Consider the following 26801-nt stretch of genomic DNA (forward strand, 5'->3'; position numbering starts at 1 on the left):
TTATTTTCCTCTACCCACTTGTCCCTTTGAATATTTCTAAATTTTTTTTTAAAGTTTATTTATTTTTGAGACAATGCGAGAGACAGAGTACAAGCAGCGGGGCGGGGGGGGGGGGGGGGGTGGTGCAGACAGAGGGAGACACAGAATCTGAATCAGGCTCCAGGCTCTGAGCTGTCAGCCCAGTGCCTGACGTGGGGTTTGAACTCAGTAACTCACAAACCGTGAGATCATGACCTGAGCCGAGATCGGACTCTTAACCGACTGAGCCACTCAGGCGCCCTCGCCACCCTTTGAATATTTCTTATGTACATGTATTAATTATTCAAAACTATTTTAGGGAGCTAAAAGCTAAGTAACTGAAATCAGTTGAGTGGGAAACTAGAAGGAATTAGGCACCAGAAATTTCTTTAGGAGGATCAGACTCTGAAAGCAAAGGCTCACTCTCCTATAATGACCCTGTATATTTTCTGGAAACAGCATCCATCATGGAATTAAGCAGAGAAATACTAGGAACTGGGAATTTGGTTTAAAACATGTAGTCTTAAAAATGAATTTGCCTTAGTGTTCATTGTAGGAAAACTAAACAAGTTTAAAACATAACACTCAGCTATGTCTAAGGCAAGCAGCTATCTTCATAGCAAGAACCATTTGCATTTATTTGGAAGGTAACACTAACACTGATGAAATAACTAGAGAAACACAAAAAGTGCTAATTCTAAAAGATCATGATTCTGTGCTGCTGCAATAATTTTGGGAGGTCTTACATGGAGGTAGGAATTTAGCTAGTACAATTTGTAAGAGGTCATTTCAGATAAGGATAACAGCATGAGCAGAGGATTAGAAGAAAGAATTGGTGTTTATGGATAGTAATGGAAAAAAGGTGCTATATATTATGCAATATTTTAGAGAATTTTAAAATATCTTTGGAACTCTACATTTGGGTAAAGTATACTCTAAAATGATAACTCAAGAATGACAGAATACAGACTACTAAAAAATGACAGTTACAATTAGAACTAAAACTGAAAATATTAATAAATAAAATAAGCCACTTTATAAATAGATGCTATAATATAATGTTTATGAAAATCACTCCTGGAATCAAACTAGGGCTCAGATCGTGGATCCTGGCTCAGTCTTTCACTGCTGCCTTAATTTGGGGCAAATTACTTAAATGTTTTTATCCTTGGTTTCCTCAACTGATTTAAATTGAAATAATAATTATGTTTACCTCATAATGTTTGTTGGGACGATTAAAGGAAGAAATATATCTAAAAATGTTTAGCATAAAGTTGACTCTCCATAATCGTTGCCAGTGGAATGACTGGGCTCTGGATTCAGACTGATGAGGTTCATTTATTGGCCTGAACATACACTAACTTGATAACCTGGACAAAGGATCTAACCAATCTGTGCTTTCTTCCTTCTCTCTAAAAAGGGGATAATAACAATGGGCTTCTCTATCAATTTTTTCTTGCAGCTTAACAAATTACCACAAATTTAGCAGCTTAGAAAACACTAATTTCTTAATTCACAATTATTCAGGTCAGATGTCCAGGTAGGCTTGGCTGAGTTTTCTGCTTTTTATCTCACAAAGCTGAAATCCAACTTTTAATCAGGGCCATTTAGGATATTAAAGAAAATGGAGTTTTATAAATGTAAAATATTTTATAAATGGAAAATGATTTAAAAACTAAAAATGGTACTGAATGTAACTTGATCAAATAATCTAAGACTCTTCCCGTATCTAGTTTATTTATAAATATCATTCAATAATTACAGAAATAATAAGAAATACTGTATTTAGTGTTATTTGTTGCTTGAGAAATTAAAAGGTGAATTAACATTTTTCGAGGTAATTTAATGGGAGTGGGGGGTGGGAAACGGAGATAATCAGCTATTGAGAAAAAGTTTTGGAATTCCATATGTGATTATTGTCTTCTTATTCATCATTATCATTGTGTACTCATTACTGGACTAGGTCCTTTTGTGCACCATAATAAGCTACCATTATGAGTTTTACTCCATTTTACAGATCAGAATACTGATACCTGGCCTTTAATTGACTTGCCTGCATTAAAAGAGTCATAATGGTAAAGATATTATTTCAATTGAGGTATGTACTGTTTCAGAATCCAAACTCTGAGCCAGTAAGAAGAATTCTTGAAAACGATTAAACTTCCCTCAGTCTTGTTTTTGATTGTTTTGTTGACTCTTTATTCTCTTTTATTTTCAGACAATATTTCCCAAGTTGTTTTCCTTATAGCACTAAATCCCCTTTATCTTAACAGGTATTCTGAAGAAAAGTTTGTCATGTGAAAAAAAGAAAAGTTTGCAAAATACTGGATTAAACATGTTTGGAAACGTTTTTTAAGCACAGGACAATTCAAAGTTTTTAATGCTTTAATACAGAGTCTTTCCCAAAGTTATTTGACCACGGAACCTCTTTTTCTGCCCAAAACTTATTAACATCCTGGGGAAAGTAAGTCTGCAGAAAATATTTTGGGAAGTTCTGTCTTCAAGTGAAGTATAGATTTGTTTTTGACATTTCAGGCACATATTTAGACAAGGTATAAAACTGTAGACATCATATACAGTCAGTAAAAGTCTCTTTGCAATTTATGTGAGGTAAAAGTCATAACAGCATTTTGTCCTTTAAAAAAAATAAACCTATTTTCTGTGGTTTTTAGAACATTTCTTATATTACACTTCTGAAGAAGGTAGGTATGTATTTAGTAAGAGTGACATAAGTCCTATAAATATAAGGTAGAGTGCCTAGAATATTCAAAATTAAAGTCTTTTTGGTACAACATCATTATTGATAAGTGGGAAAAAGAAGTAACTGCACAAGATCTATGCATATGGAAATAAGACTATCCAATTTAACATGGAAATGGCATTGAACTGGTGACATATTTTACAGGTCATCTACCTGATAATATAGAATGGCATTTACAAACACAAACTCCAGATATTTGGTCATAGAATATGCATTTTAATGTAATTTTGTGCTTTCCTGGAGGATTTTGTTGTTTTTTTTTGTTACGTTTGTTTATTTTTGAGAGAGAGAAAGACAGACAAATAGCTGGCAAGCTGGGGAGGGGCAGAGAGAGAGAGAGACAGAATCCAAAGCAGGCTCCAGGCTCTGAGCTGTCAGCACAGAGCCTGATGCAGGGCTTGAACTTGTGGCCTGGGAGATCATGACCTGAGTCGAAGTCACACAATTACCCCACTGAGCCACCCAGGCATCCCTTTCCTGTAGTTTTTCAAAAAGAATTTAAAATAAAAGATAAAATTTCAGTAACATGCACAATTACTGAAAACTTAACTTCCTAACATACTTATTAAGGGAAGAGTGGGAATAAACCAAGAATAAAATAGGAAAATAAAACTCTTGGCACCCTTCTTTATCTCTCGTCACAGAAAAACTGGATTCTGATATATATGTAAATATATAACATATTTATATATATATAAAATATGTATTTATAATAAAATATATATATAAATATAAGTATATATAAATATATTTTTAAATATAAGTATATATTTAAAGTTTATTTTATTTATTCTGAGAAAGACCCAGAGAGGGGGGAAGGGAAGGTCAGAGAGAGAGAATCCCAAGCTGCCAGCCTGGAGCCCTATGGGGGACTTGATTTCACAAACAGTGAGATCATGACCTTAGCCAAAACTGAGAGATGCTTAACTGCTTGAGACACCCAGGTGCCCCCAATTTTATATTTTTGAGATTTAGTACTATCCTTTAAAAATAAAACCTTAAAACTAAATGTAAATATATCATTTCAAAATGTTACAGGTACTTTATGATGGACATGCCACAACATGACTGAAAGCTTACTTTCAAAATCAGATAATAATGATGTGGAAGAAAGTGGGAATTTGTGTAAAACTTCCCTGCAACAGCTCTGGATAATGGTGTCCTATTCTCACATCTGTGGCTTTAAGCTTTAAAGTAGTAAATAAATGATTCTCCCTCTTTCCCTTAGCCAAGTCAGGTTTTAAAAAATGTATTTTTTTTTTTTTTACCCTCCCACCAAACATGAGATCTCAACAAAACTTGCTCTGACATAATTTTTGTTGCTGCTGTTGTTTTGTATTTGTGGATGGTACAGTACCTTAACTCCTCCATAGCAACATGCAGTATTACTTTCCCATCAACCTTTCATCCTTGATCTCACTTGGAATTCCACAAGGAAGATAGAATTTGGCATTTAAAGGATTCAGGGAGGCAAAAGGAGATGAAGTTGCCCTGTTACCTCTTTCTGAGTCCATTCTCATTTCAAATCCTTGCTTTCAGGAATGTATCCTACAACTCTCCCCTTCCTGTGGTTTTCTCTGTCTCTACCTCCTTCTCTGGAAGAAGGTAAAAGACCTGTGTTTCATTTTGATACCTGCAACTGCTGGGATCAGATCCATGTACATTAAGCAATCATTCTAAGGTAAAAACAGAGGAGGAAGCACTATTTTAAGCCACGGTCTGTATTTTGCAGCTTCGTTCACTGCAAAAACTAGGTCGTTTATATGGGTTTTGGTGGGTAGCAGAGAAATTTGACTCACCTAAGTAACACTTCACGAATCTGTCCTTGCCTTCTATTTTCTTGCACAGTCCCCACACTCTCCCCATTATTTCTCATCTGAAACGTGTCCTGCTTAACGAGATACCAGATATGAAACGTGTCTCCTCCTGTCTTGCCCTAGGCCTTCACCTTTTTTGTCCCTGTGAGTAGATAAGCTCACAACCCTCTCTCCCAGCCCTAGAGCTAACTAAAGTGCAACAGAGCAGCCTAGAGTCTGCCTGCTGGACTAGGTTGTATTTTCTGAGGATCTGGGCAATTCACTTTACAGGGTTCCATTTCTAACGTAGCTTCGTGCCCCAAGAGTCACTTTTCAAAATTTCTTAACTTCTTTTCCTGGCTATACTGAGAACGGGACTTCAGGGGCATCTTTAACGTGGTTAATTGTAAAGTCAGTGCTGGAACCGAGAGTATCTCGGACCCCAAGGTACTTCCCTTAACTCTACAGTCTCCAGCGTGTGCAGGGAAGGCACAGGCAATGTAGGAACTTTAGAGGTGGTGGCAGGTGCCAGGGTGTGGCTGCAGTTGTGTGTCCCTTTTCTCTTCCAGCAGAAGGAGCCACCTGAGAGAGAGAGAGAGAGAGAGAGAGAGAGAGGGAGAAGAGAGGGAGGAAAGAGGGGAAGACTGGGGGAGGGAATAAGAGGGGAGGCGGGAGGCGGGTGGGGCGGGCAGGCACCCGGGGAGCGCGGCGGCTGCGAAGCTCGGGCTCACACGCACGCCGCCTCTGTTTGTACACAGTGCGCTCCCGGCCGGAGGCTGGCTCCCCGCTAGCTCACGCTTCATTGTTCTCCCAAGTCAGAAGCCCCGCAGCTGCGGCGGCGAGCGCTGAGCGGGCGGAACGCACCGTTTGCCCGTCCACCCGCGCGGGTGACCCGGAGCCGCCGCGGGAACCCGCGCCCCGCCCCGCCCCGCCCGCAGCGCCTCAGTCGGGACCCACCCGCAGCGGAGGCTGAGCCCGCCAGCGGCTCTTCGGAGCTCGCCCACCTCTTCGCGCCGGAGCGCAGGCAAAAGGGGAAGAGTGGTTCCTCTCTTTGGTCGCCACTCTTTCTCGTCCTCTTCAAGAATTTGTTTAAGGTAGTGCTGCGGACAGAAGACGTCTTCTTGAATTCTCTGCCAGGGGCGGGGTCTACCGCTGCCCTGCGGTGCCACCTCAGCGACACTGCCCTCCGTTACGACCCCTGACCAGCCGGGGTCACGTCCGGGAGACAGAATGATGAAGCGCTCGGTGGCCGCCTGGCTCTTGATCGGGCTCAGCCTCAGTGTCCCCCAGTTCTGCAAAGGTGAGGTGGCGGGGCCCGGGCTGCAAGGTGCGGGACGGGCTGAAGTCCCTTGGGAAATGCCGCGCAGGGCGCTGGAGGCGGTCCCCGGGGCGCGCCAGAGGTGGCGAGCGCCGCGGGCGGTACGGAGGCGGCGGCGCGCCCTAGGTGCCTCGGAAAAGTGCTGGCAAAGTCAGAGCGGAGTGCGTGGGGCTGAGCGGGGGAAGAGGGTGCGGGGGGACCGAGGTGAGATCGAGGAAAGACGGGGACTGGGGCAGGCGGCAGGGAACGGCGCTCCGGGGAACCAGAGGCTCCTCGGCTCACTCGGCCAACGGGGTCACTGCGCGAACCTCCCTGGGCAATGCCAGTGATGCCAGCCACGGGCGACGGGCGGGGCTTCCATGGGGGCCCGGGCCGGGAGGCGAGCGTGCGGGCGTCATCTGATTGAAACGGGAAGGGGCTGGGGAGCCGCATGGCGGTCCGCTCCCGGGTGCGGTTCGGCCAAAGTGGGCCCGGGCTGCGCGCTTTGCAAATCCGAACCTGGCCCTGGGAGTTCTGGAGGTGGGTGAGGTGGAGGCGGATCTGACTAGTCAGTCGGGCTTTCTCCTGCCTCCCCACCCCGAACTCGCTGCGTCGGTCACAGAAAAAACCCTGGAACCTACCTCTCGCCTAACCTCAGGGGCTCCGAGCTTGGCTCAGCACTCCCTCCGGGTGCAAGCGTAACTCGTGGTCATGGACAATCTCGCAGTGCGAAACATCCACGCTCCCCCGCCCAAGAGCAGAAAAGTTGTAAGAGCGGGTCTGGTTGTGCTTTCCATGACTTGTGTGAAATAAATCAGACTGCAAAATAAAATAAAATAAAATAAAATAAAATAAAATAAAATAAAATAAAATAAAATAAAATAAAATAAAATAAAATAAAATAAAAATAATTAGTATTATTACAGGACTCCGAGGAGTCTCCTACTGAGTTGTATAGACGAATTTCAGGTCCTTTGCGAAGGGTGGCTTGTCAATACGAACCCTTGTTCTAGCCGCGCGTCACTGCGCGGGTCGCGGGTCCAGGCTCAAGTTGGCGCTGGAAAAGGGCAGGAGGAGAGGCAGGGGCCCTGGAGAGACCGCTCAAGGGGGTCCTGCCCCGCTTCGGCGCTCACGGGTGGAGAATGCCCCTTCTGAGGGGTCCGAGGGTGATAACAACCCTTAGCAGGCTGCTTCAGGTGGAGAGCTGAGTGCACTACAGGGTTTAAAACGCTGTGCCTCTCAAAAAGGATAGTTGAATTAAAAGCGTTGACTCGAATCCATTTGAAATTAGACACTACACTAGTATTCCACACGCACCATCCATGCATCCATCCATTTGCTTCCCAGAAAAATTGTGGGCTCTCGGGCTACTGTTTGCCTAAGAAGCCTGGTGTTCCTGGAGGCCTTCGGCTGCCCTGCCGGCAGCGATCCGTGGCCGAGCTTTGCCTGGGCCTCCCTCCCTCCCTCCCCCAGAAGGTGGCTATTTTCCCCAGCGTGTGTAGGCGTGTGTGTAGGTGTGTGCCTTGCCAGCGTTTACAAAGTGCCCTTCCAGTTATCAGGCAGAAGCAGCCACTCCACTGAAGGTGAAGGGATGGTAATGCCTTTGTAGTTGCTCAGCCGAGTTCCCAGGCGATAGGGTAAAGGCAGTGCTCCCACCACTGTCATTTTCCTTTCTCTTATTTCCCATCTGGATTCCTTCTGCACTTTCTTCCCTTAGCAGGAAGGCGAAGGGAAGAGCCGCAGGCACAATCGTCTCCTCCTCCCTTCACCGCCTCCGTTCCCACCCCACACACCAAGACACACATTCACCCAGTCACACGCACCTACACCCTGCCACCGCAGCCACCATCTGTCCCCGAGCCGAGGTGGAGAGCGGAGGGGGTGGAGGAGGAGATAACGTGTCTAGCGTGCGTGGCCGCGCTCTCCTCGCAGGGTCTGGTTGCAGGAACCCTGGGGTGCGGTGAGTCCCGGCTCCATGCAGCCCGCAGCTCTGCCTTCTAAAGATACCCGCGCCTAGGGCACTGCTTACCGCGCGAGGCAAACCAGCCACGGTGATGTTGCCGGGCCTCTCCTTTCCCGCTCCCAGACAACCATCGGGCAGCGGTGTACTCCATGTTCTTTAGTAGACTGCTCCTTTTTTTTTTTTTTTTTTTTTTTCCAGCCAGCCCATGGTTAGAAGGAAAGAGGGCTTTAAGGAGAGAAACGGACCGTTTTCAATGGGCTCTTTTGGATGAACTTGCACCTTTCTAATATAGTCCCCCTCAGCCCAGCAGAAGGCAGAGTGCAGCTTGCGTGACAGCTCCAAACAATTAAACTTTGAGTAAACTTATTGAAGCCAGTGTTAACACTGGGAATTTCCCTCGCATCCTCCCTCCCCAGACATCGTTTATCTAATGTAGCCTTTTAGAAATTGGTGTTTCCCTGTGTGGGCTGCAGTTTACGTGCATTAATGATTGGGATTTGGTAATTTCTTTTATTAGTAGTTTTTATTTTAAAATTAAACCAATGGATCAGTCAGAGTGAATATTTTATTAACTCTTAAATTATTCATCGCTATGGGTTGCTCTGAAAAATCCAATAACATGCATACAGTTGCAGCAAGCACGTGACATCTTATGCAATCTGTCCCTGTGCCTGCAGTTGGTGCCTGAAGTCTTTAAGCAAATGGCACTGTCTAAAAATGTCTAGACATGTCCTAAATACTATGAATCATTGGCATTTGAATTTCCTTTTTTTTTTATATCAATGGTGAATTTTAGTTACTCTACATGAGAATAAATTAGTACCTGAAGAATCTCACTCAAGATAATAACACTATGCTTCTATGATTTAGTATAGCAATATTTATACTGAAATTAACAGGTTTTTGTGTTTTGTATTTTGTATTTAAAATGTGTCACACATTAGTGTCTTTGTTTCTCAATTTACATGACCGTAATTTCTGTACTTTAAAAATAAATACTAAGTCAAATGCCAGCTGTAACACCTAAGGGTAATTTTAAACGGTTGAACTAAAAATAATAATTAAGGGAAGATAAAGTATTCTGTGACAGTTTGACAGTAATGCAAAATATTGGCCATGCCCTGCACTGTCATGATACATCCACTTTTTTTCCCTCTCTGGTACTTAAAAAGCTTTTTTCATTATTCTTGGAATGTTTCCATAGCATTGAGATGTGTTTTGTTTTAAATATGCATATTTTGGGGAACACATTTAGATTTATAATAATAAAAATTAATGGTTAAAATTTGAAGTACTACGTTCTTCCTTCTATAGTCTTGAAGTCACAAAGGTCTCCAAAACCGGGCTAATGTATTTCACTTCTGTACTCTTCTCTAAAACTCCCGTGTATTTTTCTCAAATATTTAAAGACTAATGTTGATATAAAACATGTATTCAGGATCTAAGGTATTTTTAGTAAATATTTTCATAAAGTTTCCTTTTATTGCCAGATACATGTGATTTTTCCTTCTCACAAAACTATAGGAATGTAAAGTAAGGGGATAAAATATACATGAGTAAATATAAAATAGCTTGGTTACTCAAAATTATTACAAAATAGAAGTTCGGCAGTCCTTAGAGTCTAAATTAGAGTCTTAATTTTATTGATATTAAGATAAAACTTTTACTTAGGTACTTTAATTTAAAACTTTTAATTTTTTGAAGAGTTTTGAGTTGAGATGGACTGTATATCTTATCATTTGTGTACAATTAAAAAAAAAAAACCTGCCTGATCCAAAACTTTTATAAAGCCTAAGAAAGTAATTCTGGCATTTGTTGTTTACTGAGTACACTTTCAGGTGCAGTAGCTTTGAATATGATACATGATGTAGTAGGTTCATCATATTCTTTGCAAACAAACAAACAAAACCATAAAACAGTGCAGGGTTTAGAACTCAGTTCACGCCAGAGTAAATCATAATGAGTAGGTAGTGAGAAATAGATAGCAAATCTTGTAAATATGTAATTAATGGTATGACTTCTCATAGCTAATCAATTTACTTTTTACATAGTGGGGTTTATTTCCTAAGTAGTTTGTACACTGCATTATTATTAAGAAAAGAGTAGAAAACCAAAACCAAGCCATTTCTGTTTTTCAGTTCTCATCTGGGTTGTAAGGAAGATGCCAGGCATGTTTTTTTTGTTTGTTTGTTTAATCATAGCCCATGTAATGATTATAATAACTTTTGGTTAATCAAAACAAACATGTATTTGTATACAAAAAGTCAAACAGTTACCCATGTGGAGTAGAATAAGTATTGAAATTGTTCTCATGGTTATGTGATAATGCTAGAAATTAAGTACTATAAATACTTAAACTGAATAAATTACCATTTAGTTGTCACTGAAAATTCCTCTAAAAAGTCTTTGATTTGAGGAAGTTGTTGAAGGGAAAAGCAGACCAGGATCAACTGTGCCCTTGCCAGCAGGTGTCAGGATAATCAATGGAGATCTTTTAAAGGAAAGATGGAAAAAATAAAATAAGCAAACCAGTAAAGGTGAATCTGCAAATTCATATAAAGTGACTTTCTGCTGTGTATGAAACTGATGTTATTAGTTTTCATTGATCCCCTGAAAAAGAGAAGGAGGGTGAGTTGTAAGAACCTACTTCTTTTACCACAGTTTTTTTAACTTAGAAACAGAGTTACTCAGCCACTAACAAGTGCATTTCTAGGTTGAACCATTATTTTTCAGGGGTCTCTTGAGTACCATCCAAGGACATGCACATAGAGCTATGAGGTACTTGCAGGAAAACAATTATCACTGAATGGTTTAGCATACTTTTAAGCATAGCCTCCATACCAGCTCTAAGTTTTATAAATAGAAATTCTGTTATTGTGATTTGTGTGGATATATGTTCACCTGTATATTTATATACATCTATAGAACTGGTAAGACATGGTTAGTTACCTTTTTTTTTTTTTTTTTTTTTTTTTTTTTTTAATCATGATGGTGAGGTATATGTTTCCTGGAGCTTGCAAGTGTCTAAATAACAAAAGTCATGTGGCCAAAAGAGACCAAATGACATGATAAAGTTTTGTCATAACCCACTGCAGCCAGTTATTAACCCTTATATGTGTTCCTGTTATGTATCACTAGCTATTAGTGACTTGATATCATTTATTTATTTTTAATTAATCCTTAAATGATTACATTCCTTACAAATTAGTTCTAGCATCTGCTGATATAGCCTTTCACCTGGTTACAGATTCACCATTACACCATTTCTGTAGGTTCTCTCAGGTTCTTGTACAGCTGATGAGGTGTATCAGCTTGTGTCATGCCAAACTATCTGTCTTCAGTGGTAACCTGTGTCAGTCCTCCTAATATGAAAATTCTCTTCATTTCTCTGCCCCTGCATCTTTCTCCTCTTTTCCTCCTGCCTCCCCAACATTTCCTTGATGGATAGCAACTGGGGCACAACATCCACTATAAAATTCTGTCTTCATTATTAAGAGGCTTCAAATCACCAAAGCGGTGTGCAGTTTTCAATTTACTTTTTTTGTGTGTGTAAGGGGAAAAAGCATCATTGTGGGAAGCCTCTATTACTAAATCCTGAGGTCTAAAACATACATGGAAGTATGTCAGGATCTTAATTATAAACCAACTTTACATTTTATACCTGGATTTGTCCTGCCTGAAACTATCAACTGGGTAATAATTTATATCCATCCTACTTGTAGAGAAGTCTCTTGCCTTGCCTGTAGCACATAGTTGAGAAACTAGGAGAAAACATCAAAAACTCCAGACCACCTAAGATAGAGAATACATGTAGTACTTAGATCATATAGAAAAGTCTCTTGGTTTTTAAGTTCCCAGGCTTTCTATAAACTGGATCCAGAAAATGAAAGGCATATGAGGTGATAGGTCACTCTTAATCAGAACAAAAAACTATGGCAGCTATTAGAAACAGGGCTGAAAAAGTTCTCTGCAAAAGCAGTGATATCTTACAGTGTAAAAAAAATGAGGGACATTTACCAGGGGGAGGGGCTAAGTATAAAGGCTAAAAGGCGTTAGTGTGTGAGAGAACATTCTAATAATTGGTGCCAATATTGGCTTTGGATCTTAGACAAAGACTCACAGCAATATGTTCAATATCTGGGGGTATAAAAGCAGTGGAATGCATGTATTATTGAAGAGATTTTGTCAAAACTATTTAAGCTTAGAAAACCTACTCAATGGTGAAAGAGACAGATATCTGAGGAATTTGCTTGTTTAATATGCTATTTTCCCATCATTCCAGAGAATATGTTATCATATATTTTGTACTGATACTTTTTCACTAAAACAATGAATGAAACTCTTAGGAAACACAAGACTCAATGCTGTACAAAAGAAGTAGACCTCAGAGTACAGATAAGATGTCATGCAATTATTGGGTTATATTTTAGGAGAAAATGTGTCATTATTTTGTTTCAAAATATGCATTCTTATAGTGATACTAACTGCATAGGATTTGTTCAACAAGAGATTTAATAGTGCATGGAGCAGAATGAAGGATTTACGTACAAGAATTTAAGTGAAGGCTTTTTCCAAGTGCTAAAGCACTTTTGAAAGTGATTGTTGCTATGGTGAAAGAAGATTGAGTCCATGTCTTAGTTTTTCTTTTTCTCTTTTCTAAAACACGTCTGCATCAAACTGATTGATCTTTTTTTTTGAAGAACAATTTAATGTAGTATAACAGTCCATACATGGAAAGGCCAGGGTTTTAATCTCATGTTAGATAACATTGTGTTGATTTGAAGCTAACCTCTCAATGAGGTTAGGCCATCACACATTCTTTAAGGTTTATGCTTTGTATTTGATGAAGTTTTTAATTTGGGGAACGCAGAATCAGCCTTTTCAGCCTTTTCTTGCTATACTGAGGTCACGATGACCATTCACATTTTACTGATACTAGAGATTATATGAAGACAACCAGAGTAAAATGGGCTCATGACTCTTGAGCAGAAAATAGTGAAAGAGTCAGATGGGAACAGTGGAGAATATTTTTGTTTGAAATAAGTTGACGACTCCTTCCCAGTAATGTCTGCCCTCTACAGGCATTAGTCCTTCATCTGTGCTCATATCTTTCCTGCCCTTCTCCCTTCACATTTTTCTCTCCTAATGCCAGTTAGAACTTTCATTTTACCTTGTTTATTCAACTTTTTTTTCTTTCACTAGTTTAATTTTGTAAGCACTAACTTTTTTGAGCTATCAGCTATGGACAAGTATCAAGCTAATAATGACCATTCAAAATGCTTTGTATTTATTCCAAATTCTTGTTTCATGTTTTGTGTTTCCTATAAAGCCAGAATTTACAATGGTGGCAGGCAGGACAAACAACCCAACTAAACAACAACAACCTAAAACAAACACTCAATATACATGGAAATGAATGGAGCTATTCCTGCCCCTGCGCATCAGTGTTCTTATGAAGTCCCCAGACATTTGAAACAGCGCTTTGTCTTTTACAGAAAAACAATGTGTCAAAAGTAGTTTCAGAAACTTTAAAAGCTTTGTTTCTTATTTAACCATTTTTTACAATCTGTGTTGTGGAATGAGCATACTTTGAGCTTCTCAGTGCTCCTGCAAGAGCATTGTTAAAAATGTGATATTAACATACAGGCAAAATGTAAAGTGTTTTTTATGGCTGTTATGCATCTTCAGTTAGAAGAAAAGTTACCTCTAAGTGATACATTCCTTTGTTAAATACAAGGTTCTGACATTTCCAGCTGACATAATTTTGACCTAGAAACAATATTTTTTCAAGTATCAGTTTTTTTTTTCTTCTTTTTACTTGGGGACTGCCACCAGTCAGTTTTAAGCATCTTGTTAGACAATTTGAAACAGGCATGCATTCTGATATCTTTCTTAAATACAGTTAACAAGTCTAGTATTTATAGGGATCATGCTATATGTTCCACTATTCTAAGTACCACTTTGATTCTTACAAGTCTCTGAGGCACAGGTACTGTTACTATTTACATAAATGGCATTTACTATTTACTATTTACATAATGGCATTAAATAATTTCCCAAGGTCACACAGCTACTAAGTAAGTTGTTAGAATTAGAATCCAGGTTAAATCTGGAGCCTGCTCTCTCAACCACTAAAGCATGCTGTTTCAGTGAGTGACACGTCCTGTCTATCATGGAGATAGTTTGTTAAATGATCCTTTTATTTATAAAGCTCACACTTCATATCTATTACTATTTAACTGGTAGATATTTTGGAAATGGTAAATTGTATTTCTTCTCTAGACAGTACTTTTACAGTGTTCTAATTTAAGTTGGTAACATGTCATACCTCTTTTTGTATTCAGAAATAAAGTTTAGAGTATGTTCTTTTTGGTCAGAAAGAGTTAATGTGTCTTTCAGAATCATGCATCACCAGGAAGAATAGCAAAGGTGGGGAAAAGAAGAACACTTGGGAAGTAATTCAAACTCATTTTTTTTTCAGTCTTGCCATTCAATTTTATTGCACTATGATTTATATATATATATATATATATTTTTTTGTTTGTTTGTTTGTTTGTTTGTTTTGTTTTGTTTTCTAGAATTCCATTGTTCCTCTACATTGTTTCATTGTTACTTGATATGATACGTAAGACTACACTTTCTCTGTAATTTTCAGATACAGAATATAGGATGAAGTGATTTTAAAGGTTAATAAGATTTTTATTTCTGCTAGTTTAATGAAGGTATTTAATTTGCCTTACATCCCATCCTCATTTAATTTTACTTTTCTGTGACCCCATTAACAAATTTTAGCCAAACAAAAGCACCAAGTGGTTTCAAACCATCAGCTAGAAAAATATATTGTCTGGGGCACCTGGGTGGCTCAGTTGGTTAAGTGTCCGACTCTTAATTTTGATTCAGGTCATGATCTCCTGGTTTGTGAGTTAGAGCCCAACATCAGGCTCTGCACTGACAGCACAGAGATTGTCTCCCTCTCTCTGCCTCTTTCTCTCTCTCTCTCAAAATAAATAAACATTTTTTTTAAAGAAAGAAAATGCTATTTTCTGGTTTAGCATTTAACTAAAAGACAATTTATTATTTTTTTAACTAGAATTGGATTAACTTTCAACATTTTACAAAATGATAAAAATTGCACCAATTAGTATGAGATGTCCTTATTAATAACATTGTACAGATGTACAATATTTAATAGTTTAAATAGACCCCCATATATTATATTTATTCTTGTAAAATAATAAAACAATAAAGTTTCTTAAGCATTTCCATCTCCATTCTAGTTACCATGAGCAGAGAAGACATTTTTTTTTAAGTTTACTTATTTATTTTGAGAGACAGACACAGCGCAAGTGGGGGAGGGGCAGAGAGAGAGAGAGAGGGAATCCCAAGCAGGCTCTGCACCAGCCGTGCAGAACCCAATGCGGGGCTTGAACTCGGGAAACCGGGTGAGCCAAAACCAAGAGTCAGATGCTTAACCAGCTGAACCACACAGGCACCCCAAGAAGCCTTTGTTGAACACAAAAGGAAGCTGAGGTTCAAAAAGTCACATGATCTGTAATTCAAGCAATCAGTGACAGAGTTTGAACTTGACTCTACATATTCTGGGTCCAACATACTTTTCTCTCTCTTTTTTTTCCCCCGCAGTTGTTGGATTCACAAGATGAGAAGGAGGAGTCGTTATACTATTGCTTTTTCAAAGACTGTTAGAACCTGTTTCTCATTCCAACAAACACTTTCTTTCCGTTAGCCTATAATACCCCCTGTTTCTCTAAGGGAGCCTGTTACCAACCATCATGACATCCTGAACTTTTCAATGGCTTCAGAATCTTCTTTCTTCTCTAACATTTGTCCCCTTAAAATCTTTCATGCATGAACTTGTGACCCTTTTAACATTCTGGTATTAAACTTCCTGGAAGTTCCCAACACTAATGATTCCCATCTCCGTGTTTAGTTACCTACTGGCAATGCTGTTCAATGGATTTTCTCATCACATGATTGGCTCAGGTAACACTACTTTAAATTTCTCAGACTTTATCTCACCAGAATTATCTGTCTTTCTACTTTTCTTTGTCCTTTACTCCCACAAACTCACCACTCTAATTTTTAGTCTTACTTATCTCTCTTCTTTCCCAGCCTGGTCTCTGTGGTTTTCCATTTTAAGAGGTATTCAACCATTTATGAATTTCTCAGGCCAGGTGCTTTTATCAGTTTTGCTTCATTAAGTCCCAAACTAAGATAGTTTCCAAAGTCTCATTCACATCTTTGCAACTAAGAAAATTGGAGTGCTATCAGAAGGTATTGGACCCGCTAGAAATCCTGATGTAGCTGAAAAGTCGAGTTCCAGAAATCCTGATGTAGCTGAAAAGTCGAGTTCCACATCTTGAAGGGAATGAACAAGAAAGATAGAAAGTGATATTATGGGAAATATCATGGGCACCGCCAAAATCATATGGGAATTGCAATTTATTGATAATTATAAATTTGGGAACATCATCATAGGGGTTATGGTTGAGCGAGGATTGAAGACAAGATCCTTAGAATAAAAGAGTCAAGGCATGTTGTAAAAAAAAAAAAAAAAAATTATGTGGGTATTGAAATCCCGAAAAGTTACACAAGAAAAAAATGTTGGAGAGAATGACAGTGAACCAGGAACAGAAATTTTCAAGGAATGAGGGGATATAGTGCAGCAATCAGGAGATAACTATAATAATAAGGGTATAGTGTTGGGAAATAGTTATCTGTTACATGAAATTAAACCCAGGTGGGGTTTTGTTTGTTTGTTTTTGTTTTTGGTTTGTTATTTGAAAGGAAGGAGAAAGCATGTTCAGTAAGTTGCTTTGAAGACTGGGAAAGAGTAATGCCGCATCTGAGGTCTAGAATCTTTGGGAGAGAAAACAGTATCCAATTAAGAACGCTGTGGGTAAACAGTGACTCAGAGGAGAGTGGATTTCTCCTAGACCAGGAAGACAGATATAATGGCCTAGTCCCAGGCATCATGCTTTTTGACAGTCTTCATACGACAGCTTTTGACGTGTTGCGCTCAAAGCATTGCTTTTAAGCACATACAATATGTTTTCATATGCAACAGCTCTTTTAAACCTCACAACCATCTGGGGGGTTATTATTAACCTTATGGGCAGATGAGGATATAAATGAGAATAGGGTAAGTGGTCAGCACTCAGACTTATAGACCCAAGTCCAGGATTTACTTCACTATAGCACAATTACAGAGAAAACCCCAGATCCAGGGAAGGATCCTTTTTAAATTCAAGGCACATCTGGGAGATAGGAAGATTTCTGCAGTTGTGTCGTGACCTACTTTGTCCTATCCAGATGGGCCTCTATGTGTTTTGAGGTTTGCATAGTTTAGGTTACTGGGAATGTCTATGTCTGCTTGCTGGTCTTAATCCTTACCCACCTTGGATCATTTGTCCAAATGGTTTTTCCTGGAAAACAACATTATTACTTGGAGAATATTTCTTTTTTCCTTTTCAGCATACTCAAAATTGTGCAACCTTGCACACAAAGAATTCTTTTTCCTCAAATTTACATGTTTCAAATATTTGTAAACCATAATGTTTCTTCTTTAGTTCCTGACATGCTAAAGTTGTACATATTTCTTCCTTTAATCTGTCCTTGTAAGCCATTCCTTTCATCATTTTAGCTGTTTCATTTGGAATCTCTCCAAGTAGCCTACGTATTTATTCAACAGGCTTGCCAAAAAGCCAACAGAGAATTCCAGGGATGCGCCTTCCTTAAATAATGCCACACGCTTTAGTCTGTCCTTTCAAATTTTGCAAATACATTCTTAATTTTCATCTCTTGTTTTGCTGTTTTTTCTACCAGACCACTTTTTGCCAAATAATATTTATCTGTGCCATTATTTTTTTTTTCATAATTTTGTTTTCCTTTTGCCTTCACTGGAGTTTTCCTTTCTTTTTCATTTTGAATTTAGTATAACATTTATTACTATTATATGATGTATCCTCTGTCCATAGAATCACAAAGTAACCTAACTTCATTTCTTGCAAATTATATTATTAGGCTATCTACTGGTATTTTTATATCATACACACACACACACACAAAATCTGCTAAATTATATGCAACAAATCCTACCCTTAGTTTTCTTTTTTGCATATATATTTCCTTTTGGGTCTTTAAAGCATTCATTATCTTGTTGAAACTACCATCTAACTCTATTTCTGTAGTTTTTCTATTTCTGCATTTATTTTTGTCTCCTAAGTGTTGCCATTTTCTTCTCCCACTTCATTGCTCAGTTTAAACTGAACAACCTCAGAGAATCTCTCTGATAACCTTATCCAAGTTACCAATGCTCCAACATGTACACCTATACCACGGTCATTATTCTCTGTCACTGTTTTTTTGAATTATGACATTTTAAAAAATCATAGCTATAAAGTCACTTCATAACTTATTTATTTCATTTCTTGTTCCGAATGTATTATAAACTCTATGTAGGCAGGAAAAGCATATGTTTTGTTCCCTAATATGTATATCCAGCTTCAACCATGGTGCCTTATATGTACTAGGCACTTCCTATTTGTTGGCTAAATTTGCCCCTGCAGGGATGAATGAAAAACATGAATTAAAAACAACTGTGTTGGTGTATAAATCTTCCCCTGGTTTAAAAAAAAAAATGTGTTCCTTTGATAGACCCATTAACTCATTTAATAAATTCTTATCTGCTTGAAGCACTGATGCATTGACCTGTAATTTATGGCACAAGTGATACACTTTTAGAAGGCAATAAATACTTTAGTAGTGGCAAACTCTAAGAGCAGACTAAATAAATGACCTACTTGTTTCCATAGCTGTCTAATTTATAAACACTTTAAAAGCAAGATTTGGGTTTTACCTTAAATTATCAAATTGCAATAAAATAGTTGTAATTGTATATGGAAGATAGACAGTAAGCTCTAGTTTTTCATTTTGTTTTCAAGGGTTGACACGAAAACTATGTGCAACAAAATCAAAGCACTTGGTGGTGGTTTAAATTGTCAGGTGGAGGAGTTGCAGGTAGCCCTTTGATCTACTAATTGTACAGTGCCTGGGGGATGACTCCCATAAGCTCCACCAGCAATAACTTTCCTTCAACCATAACTTCTTTCCCTCCTCCTGCCATGCAGTCACACCTGCTACACCCAGATGTACTTGGCAGAGGGGAAAAGACAGCCCCAGGAAGCTGTGTCTGCCCAGGAGCCCAAAGCTCTGTTTAGAGTTTTTTTGTATGTAATGACAATCTTTATGTCACAGCTAACTGCTGTTTATTCCCCTTTGGGCAAGTATACTTCTCCTTTCTTAAAAGCCTCAGTGGTTCTAAAACTATTTGTATGCTTGTGATCTCAATAATTGTGTGATTTCCACTGCTAGCCTGAAAGCTCTGAAAACACGTCTTTCTGAAAAAGGTATATGGCAAAGGATTGTATGCAGTCACTTATAAAATCTAAGGCTTTGCTCCTTTTTATGTGATAAGAAAGAACATTTGGCAGTTTTTTTTGAGGGGCAATTAATTCCTCATACTTACTCTAAAGTTTTAATTATTTTTGAACTGATAAGTATACACTCATTGAAGGAAAGCCATAATTGTGTCATTTGGTGTCTATATTTAGAGACATTTCAATGAATAAATACCTGAAAGTAATATTTTTAACCATAAAATTGATCGCGACACATAGTCTTATGATTTATTTATTCCACAACTTTTTATTGAGCAGAGATAGATGCCAGGAACTGTTTTGGGTGATAGAACTACAAGAATGAACAAAACAGGCGGCAAACCTTGCTCAGATACAGCTTAAATTCAATGAGTTAAATGGATGGGATTAGAGAATAAACAAAGGAAATTGTCTAGTAGGTTAAAAGAAGGGGGTCGGGATTTCAGGAGTGGATCTCACTTTTATGTAGGGTGCTCATGTCAAGCCTCACTTTTCACCACAAACATTAAGGAAGTGAGGTATATATTAAAAGCATGTTTCATTTGTCTCTGTGTTTATTATGTTTGTTATGTAACAGCTAAACTTATTTTGTAAAATATATCCATATTTTCCTTTATGATTTCTGCTTTTGGCAGAAATTTAAGTGCGTAAGAATTGCTCTTTGCTTTTTCTACCAGATGATTAGCTATGTGTCCCAACACAACTTACCAAAACTTAGAAAATGAAGCACTCATCATACACTAAATTCTATGATGTATTTGCATCAGTTCAGACACTTGCTGGGCTGCTTCTTTATTAGTGGAACAGTATTTTTAATTATTAAATTACTTATGAATTATGGATTTTAATTATTAATCATTGCATGTCATAGAAATATAGCAAAATATGGTTTCTAATATTTTACTTGGGATGTTTACATCTTTTTATCAATGATATTTTGAGGTATGTTTATCAAGCTTGGAACTAGGGAAATGCTATACTTGTACAATTATTTAGAAAGCTTCTCTTCTTTGGAGTACTTTAAGAGTTTTTCTGTTTCTTAAAGTTTTGGAATAACTCACCTACTAAGCAATCTTACCTGTTTGTTGGGTACTTTGTGAATACTATTTCTAGGGTCTTCCATAATGAATGGAGCACTTGTTATTCCTTTTCCATTTTTGATAATTTATGATTTCTGTTAAATTTATCTATTCTGATACAATAGTATAATTTAAGAATATTTTCTAATTTGTTAGCATATATTATATATAACATTAAACTATGAAGAGTTATTTATATAAAATAAAACATTACATATATATACATATACATTATATATATATATGTATATATATATGTGTGTATGTATATATATATATATATATATATATATATAGTGTGTGTGTGTGTGATATCTACAAAGTATAAAAAATAAACATTAAAAAGATAAAGGTTTCAGGCTCAGGAATCAGGATTTTCAACTTCAACAGTTGACTAACCTTGGTTTTCAAAAAATAAATAAAATGGGGATAGAAAAAAATAAAATAAAATGAGGATGATAATAGAATCTTACCCCGAGAGTTAATGTCAGGATTTAATACAGGTTAAGTGCTTAGAACAATGTCTTTGGCCAGGATGGAGATGATAGGGAGGAGGAAGAGGAGGACTAGTATCTCCAGTTTTGTAAGCACAGTGCTTGGCTCAAATTATGACAAAAAGTAATTGATAAATGAATTGAGTGTCAATCATCTTTTTCATTTATTATTTTAGTTTTTATTTTTATCAAGAGGACTTCAGTCTTTTAACTGAGATATAATTTGCAGGTTTATTAATATAATGTGATAAGAGAATGGAATCAGATAGACTGGGAGTTGGATCCTGGATAAACTCTTGACTAATTCTGAAGCCTTTTACATACCTAGGTGTACATACCTAACCTGTTTCCTCCTCTGTAGGGTATGGATAAAGCAAGAACAATCTAATACGGTCATTGTAATGATTGAAAGATACAACCCATGTAATATGCTTATAGATCCTGGCAATATAAACTTTCAATAAATATTAGGTATTTTTTATTTTCTTAGTTGTGGTTCTGGCTATTGCTATAAAGGGGTCAGTTACCCTGGATACCCTGGGATACCAAAGGAGAATGGTATAAGGAGGGGATGGGAACCTGGATTGATCTGACAAAATGGCCAATCACCAGAGCTTGGCAAGTTTTCAATTTCTGTTACATATATTTCGGTTATGTTTCTGATTTTAAATTATTGTGTTTTGGGACATTTGACTATCTTAGTCTGTTAGGGCTACTGTAAGAAAAATACCATAGACCGGGTGGATTATAAAATACAAATTTGTTTCTCACAGTACTGGAAGCTAGAAAATCCAAAAGCAGTGTGCTGGCAGATTCAGTGTCTGGTGAGAGCCTGTTTCCTGGGTCATAGGCAGCCATCTTTCACTGTGTCCTTATATGGTTGACAGAGTGAAGGAGCACTCAGACTTATTTTCAGTGAAGGCACTAATGTTATTCATGTGGCCTCTACCCTCATGACGCAATCACCTCCCAAGGGCCCAACCTCCAAATACAATCACATTGCGGATTAGGTTTCAAAATATGGATTTGGGGGAGGGGGACATAAATAGTCTACGGTATCATCTGTAATAGAATATCCTTCAGTTTCACCTACCCCACTAGGAAGTCTTTGCTTCCTTTATATTCTTCCCACCTAGTGGCACTGACTCTCTACTCTGAATATAGACTGTAAGTTGTGTCCTGATTTATAACCTATAATAGTAACTTCTAAAACATTTTAGGTTGTTTTTACTTCACATTTGGCTTTATAGGTCTCAATTGTAAATATGGTATATAAGGCAGTTGACAGCTTGGAAGTTTTTTGTAATTTGCTTATTCACAACTCGTGGTCTCTGTGGTCAGTACTTAGTATTCAGAAAACTTCACTGTGTCTTGCCTTTCAGCAGTTCAAGTTTAATATTTTGTGTCAAAAAAATGGATAAAAATTAAGTTTATGTTGGCCCAAAGGTTTTAAAATAAAAGAATTCCATTTGCATTTTAAAGAATTGAATTTTACTACTTCCTCACTTCTGGAGGGGGGTGAGGAAGAAAACTTTCCTTTAAGACATTTAGGTTAAATATAAGGTTTAGAGGGGCGCCTGGGTGGCTCAGTCGGTTAGGTGTCAGACTTTGGCTCAGGTCATGATCTCACAGTTTGTGGGTTCAAGCCCCACGTCGGGCTCTGTGCTGACAGCTCAGAGCCTGGAGCCTGCTTTGGATTCTGTGTCTCCTTCTCTCTCTGTTCCTCCCCTGCTCATGCTCTGTCTCTCTCTCTCTCTCAAAATAAATAAAGATTAAAATTTTTTTTTAAAAATATAAGGTATAGATATACAAATATGTTTTATGGATTAGTGTAGAACTAATATGGCTTCCTATAGAATGAATCAGGTGGTTCAGATGAATTTAGAAATAGACATTAATGATTTAGGATAGAAGATTGCCAGATCTGTTTGTACCTATTTTCAAAGTAACAACGTTTATAACTAAAATCATCTGATTGCCAGAGCAAGCAGGATTCCACATGAAGTTTACATGGTTAAAAGTGTTGAAATTTATTGGGCAAACACATTAAGGATTATTTCCAAATCAAGTCACAATTCAAAACACTTTTGGGGGGTATTGTATGCATGTCTTCACAAAAGAACAATTATAATATGCAGATTCAGGATAAGGTCAGGTGATTAGCAATCTTGATTGCATCTACCAAGTCCCTTTTGCCGTATGATCTAGCATGTTGAATAGGCAAAACACCAAAGGGTGAAGATCATGGAACTAGAATCCTCCTATTGGTTACATACACAATCTCATGTAGACATAGGTTTGTACAATTCTTCATCTGTAGTAGCAGTGTGGACTAGTTTGGTATCAAAAGACAGTCCTGGCTCTAACAAGTACTTGCCTTATGACTGTCAGCAAACTCCAATCTCTAAGCCCTAGTTTCCTTATGATCAAAATGAAAGTGAAGCAATATTCAAGGAATGATTTTGGAACCTGAAAACTGTCATATAAATCATCTGTTTTGGTGGTAGCCAAATTCTTGCTTTGTTTTCTATACCTTTATAAAATCAGCTAGTGTTGATGTCCCCCTCATTTGTTTTTGTGTGTTTTACTGAACATATCCAGATGTTATGAAAACTTTTGATTATACCTGTATGGAAAAGGAACATAAATAAGCACACAAAGAAATGATGACATATCTGATTTTTAAGCAGGCCCTGCATTGTGAGAACTTAATTGGTGGTGATGAGACACTGGACAGCTCTTACATGTTAACATGGGCACATTCATATCTGATGTCCCAGATATCTGTGATTTCACCTGCTCTTTTCAAACCTAAGCTGACACCTAGCATGGCTGGCTTAGAAAATTCTTTTTTATTCATGCAAATGTAGAAAGTTAAAAGTTAAATCATTTTCTCACCCTGCTGAGAAAATTGCCACCTCTAAAGGAATCAGGGTCATCTTCTCTCCTGCTATGTTCCTACAACTCAAATTTCAGCTTCTTCTTGGCCAACTGCCGGTCCACAAAAATGAAATTAATACAAATGTCCTTAAATATAGTAGCAGTGATACTATTTAAAATATTTTAGCTAGTTTTATAAAATTAATTCTAGAGAATCATGCTTTGTTTTGTTTCTAAAAAATTCAGTTTCAAAATTATATATGAGTCATAACTTATTTTTGAATTAAAAATGCCTTGATAATACCTCGCAATATAAGAATTAGCTTATATTCTAACACCAAAATGCAATTGTGTTATTGAGATTTCTCCCCATGGTAACTGCAAATGTATGTGTAAATATAAATTTATAATACTTTATTATAATAATAAAGACAGTAAGTAAATTAGAAAAATAAATATCTAAATTAAATGACATCTTTAGTTAGTAACATATTTCATATAGTGATTGCTTTAAAATGAAATGTATTTGAAAGTCAAATTTAGAACTAAAACAAAATATAGGCAGAATTACTGATAAAATAATGTCTGTCTGTTCTTAGGGAGGTGGCATAGATCAATGCGAAGTAACATTTCTTAATTCTTTCCAAAGGGGTACTTTATTTTGCTTTGTCTTCCTCATAATTTAAAAGTACTTTGAAATATAGAAAATGGTATCATTGGTACTAGCTGCATAGTAAACCAATCTAGAATTGGATGTTTCAGTTTGCTGATTTAACTTTAATTGGGAATATGTTATAAATTAAGTCAATTGACTTTGGGATAATAAGAGGCATGAAGAACCCTTCCAGGATTAATTGTTTGTGAAGGCAATTACTATGAGCAAAGCCTGGAATCTAAGCCCGAGCAATTGGAGCATACAAACTTTAACAGTGAATTCTTGGGCTCATTTATGTTGGTATGTCAGTCTGAAAGTAAGCATTTTCATATGTAACTGCATTATAGAAATCTTAATGTATAGGTCATTGGACAATACAAGAAATGTAAACCATTACTCCACAGCATTCAATAGTACAAAATTATACTTAGGCAATTGGAAGCTGGGTTAAACCATTTTTTTTTTTTTAATTCAAGAAATTGTAGGAATACACTGAGTCTTTTGAGTTCAACAATTTAGAGCTTATTCAGATGGTTCAGTGGTTCCCTGACTCCTACAAAAGGAAGTTAAAGCAAAATGAATTGATGAATAATTTGGTTGCACTCCAGGAACCTAAACACTTTCTTTCTTTTTCTTTTCTTTTTCTTTCTTTCTTCCTTTTTCTTTCTATCTATCTTTCTTTCTTTCTTTCTTTCTTTCTTTCTTTCTTTCTTTCTTTCTCTTTCTTCTTTTTTTTAAGTGATTGCAAAGGTATACAGTAAAGCAAAAAGATATTATTGTTATGTGCTTTTAAAGCTGAAAATCCACAAATTAAGGTGGAAACTGCTTCAGGAGACCTATTAATACATATTTATAATTAAAACTTGGTTCCTTTAGCATCATTGCTCATTTGGGAAGTTGGTTTATATGTATTCTACATTAAGTTCATTTGTTAGGATTCTGCATAAGCTTGTTATTATAGGATGTTACTCACACTAGAGCTGTGAGACAGCACCACAGGCATTTGTGTAACCAGAGTATTCATGACTTTCAATTTGGGTTATTAGACTATTATGTTGGAATGGTCAATATTGCTTCTTTTGGTTTATGAAAATCGTTGATATATCATAATGACAAAATGGTACTGGAAATTTTTAGAGACGTTATTAAAATGCAAAATAATGCACACAATCTTAATGTGTTTATGTAGTTCAATGAGTTTTCAAAATTGTGTGTACCTATGTAATCACTACCTAAAACAAGATATAGAACATTTCCATAATCCTAGAATATTCTTCCATGAAGTTTCAAGTCAAATCCCATCCTTACCCCTCCTCTCTCCAACATCTGTGTTTTTGATTTCTATCATTATAGATTAATTTTGTCTGTTGTTGGACTTTATACCATTGTTATGATAGTGTGTGTGTGTGTGTGTGTGTGTGTGTGTGTGTGTGTGTTTGGTACTTATCTTTGTTATTACACATATCATGAATGCATTTCTTTTTATTCCTGAATAGTATTTCATAGAAATATACCACAATTTGTTTATCTGCCCTTTAGTTGATGAGAAATTGGATTGTTTCTGGTTTTTAGCTTTCATAATGAATAAAGGTAATTTGAACACTCTTACAAATTTTTTTTCTAAATAGCTATAATTTTATTTCTCTTGGATAAAATACCTAGGAATGAAATTTCTGGGTCATAGGTAGATACATGTTAACTTGAAAAACTACTCAACAGATCTCCAAAGGGATTGAATACTTTTGTTCTCACAACAGTTATGTATGAGGGGTCTGGTTGTTCCATATCTTCAAATTATGTCACTATTAGTCTTTTGATTGTAGCTATTCTAGTTGAAATGAAATGGTATTTCACTGTATTTTTATCTAATGTTTTCAATGATTAAGGGTATTGAGGACACTATCATGAGTTTATTGACCATTTATATTTCTTCTTTTGTGATATGTCCAATCTTTTACAAGTATTTCTTTTTTGTTGTTGTTTGGGGATTTTAAGGTTAATTTGTAGGGGTTCTATATATATCCTGGATATGTGTACTTTGCCAGTTGTGTGTTGCAAATATGTTTCCTACTCTGTGGCTTGATATTCAGGGTTTGTTTTTTTAAGTTTATTTGTATGTGTGTGTGGGGGGGCAGGGTGGAGATAAAGAGGGAGAGAGAGAGAATCCCATGCAGGCTTCACACTATCAGTGCAGAACCCCATGCGGGGCTCTAACTCACGAACCACGAGATCATGACCTAAGCAGAAGTAAGCCGCTTAACCGCTTAACCAACTGAGCCACCCAGGTGCCCCTTTGTATTCAGTTTCTTAACGATGTCTTTCCATGGAGTACTTCCTAATTTTAATGATATGTATTTTATTGGTATTTTTCTTTTAGAGGGATTTTCATGTCCTAAAAGTCT

At 37.3% G+C, this 26801-nt stretch overlaps 2 protein-coding genes across 3 annotated transcripts in view; one reads left to right on the top strand and one right to left on the bottom strand.

The window, feature by feature from the left end:
- Window positions 1-3549: 3549 nt before the first annotated feature.
- On the bottom strand, window positions 3550-7310 carry LOC128778288 (cyclin-K-like). Its single transcript, XM_053907229.1, has 2 exons — window positions 6797-7310; window positions 3550-6691 (listed from the first exon to the last, which is right to left on the bottom strand). Exon 2 carries the CDS (start codon window positions 6323-6325, stop codon window positions 5852-5854), a length of 474 nt encoding a protein of 157 aa, XP_053763204.1. The 5' UTR covers window positions 6326-6691; window positions 6797-7310; the 3' UTR covers window positions 3550-5851.
- Window positions 5769-26801, top strand: part of EDIL3 (EGF like repeats and discoidin domains 3) — a 416155-nt gene continuing 395122 nt past the window's right edge. For both annotated transcript variants that reach the window (XM_019462837.2, XM_019462838.2), the window contains exon 1: window positions 5769-5875. In XM_019462837.2, coding sequence (XP_019318382.1) covers window positions 5806-5875 — 70 coding nt within the window. In that variant the 5' untranslated portion in view covers window positions 5769-5805. The remainder of the gene's footprint in view (window positions 5876-26801) is intronic.

The sequence above is a fragment of the Panthera pardus genome, unplaced genomic scaffold, assembly GCF_024362965.1.
Source record: "Panthera pardus isolate Hobbes unplaced genomic scaffold, ASM2436296v1 HiC_scaffold_2, whole genome shotgun sequence".
In the NCBI taxonomy this organism is placed as follows: domain Eukaryota; kingdom Metazoa; phylum Chordata; class Mammalia; order Carnivora; family Felidae; genus Panthera; species Panthera pardus.

Excerpts from the sequence above, each read along its gene's own strand:
- LOC128778288 (XM_053907229.1), bottom strand. The coding sequence starts at position 6,325 with ATGCGGCTCCCCAGCCCCTTCCCGTTTCAATCAGATGACGCCCGCACG.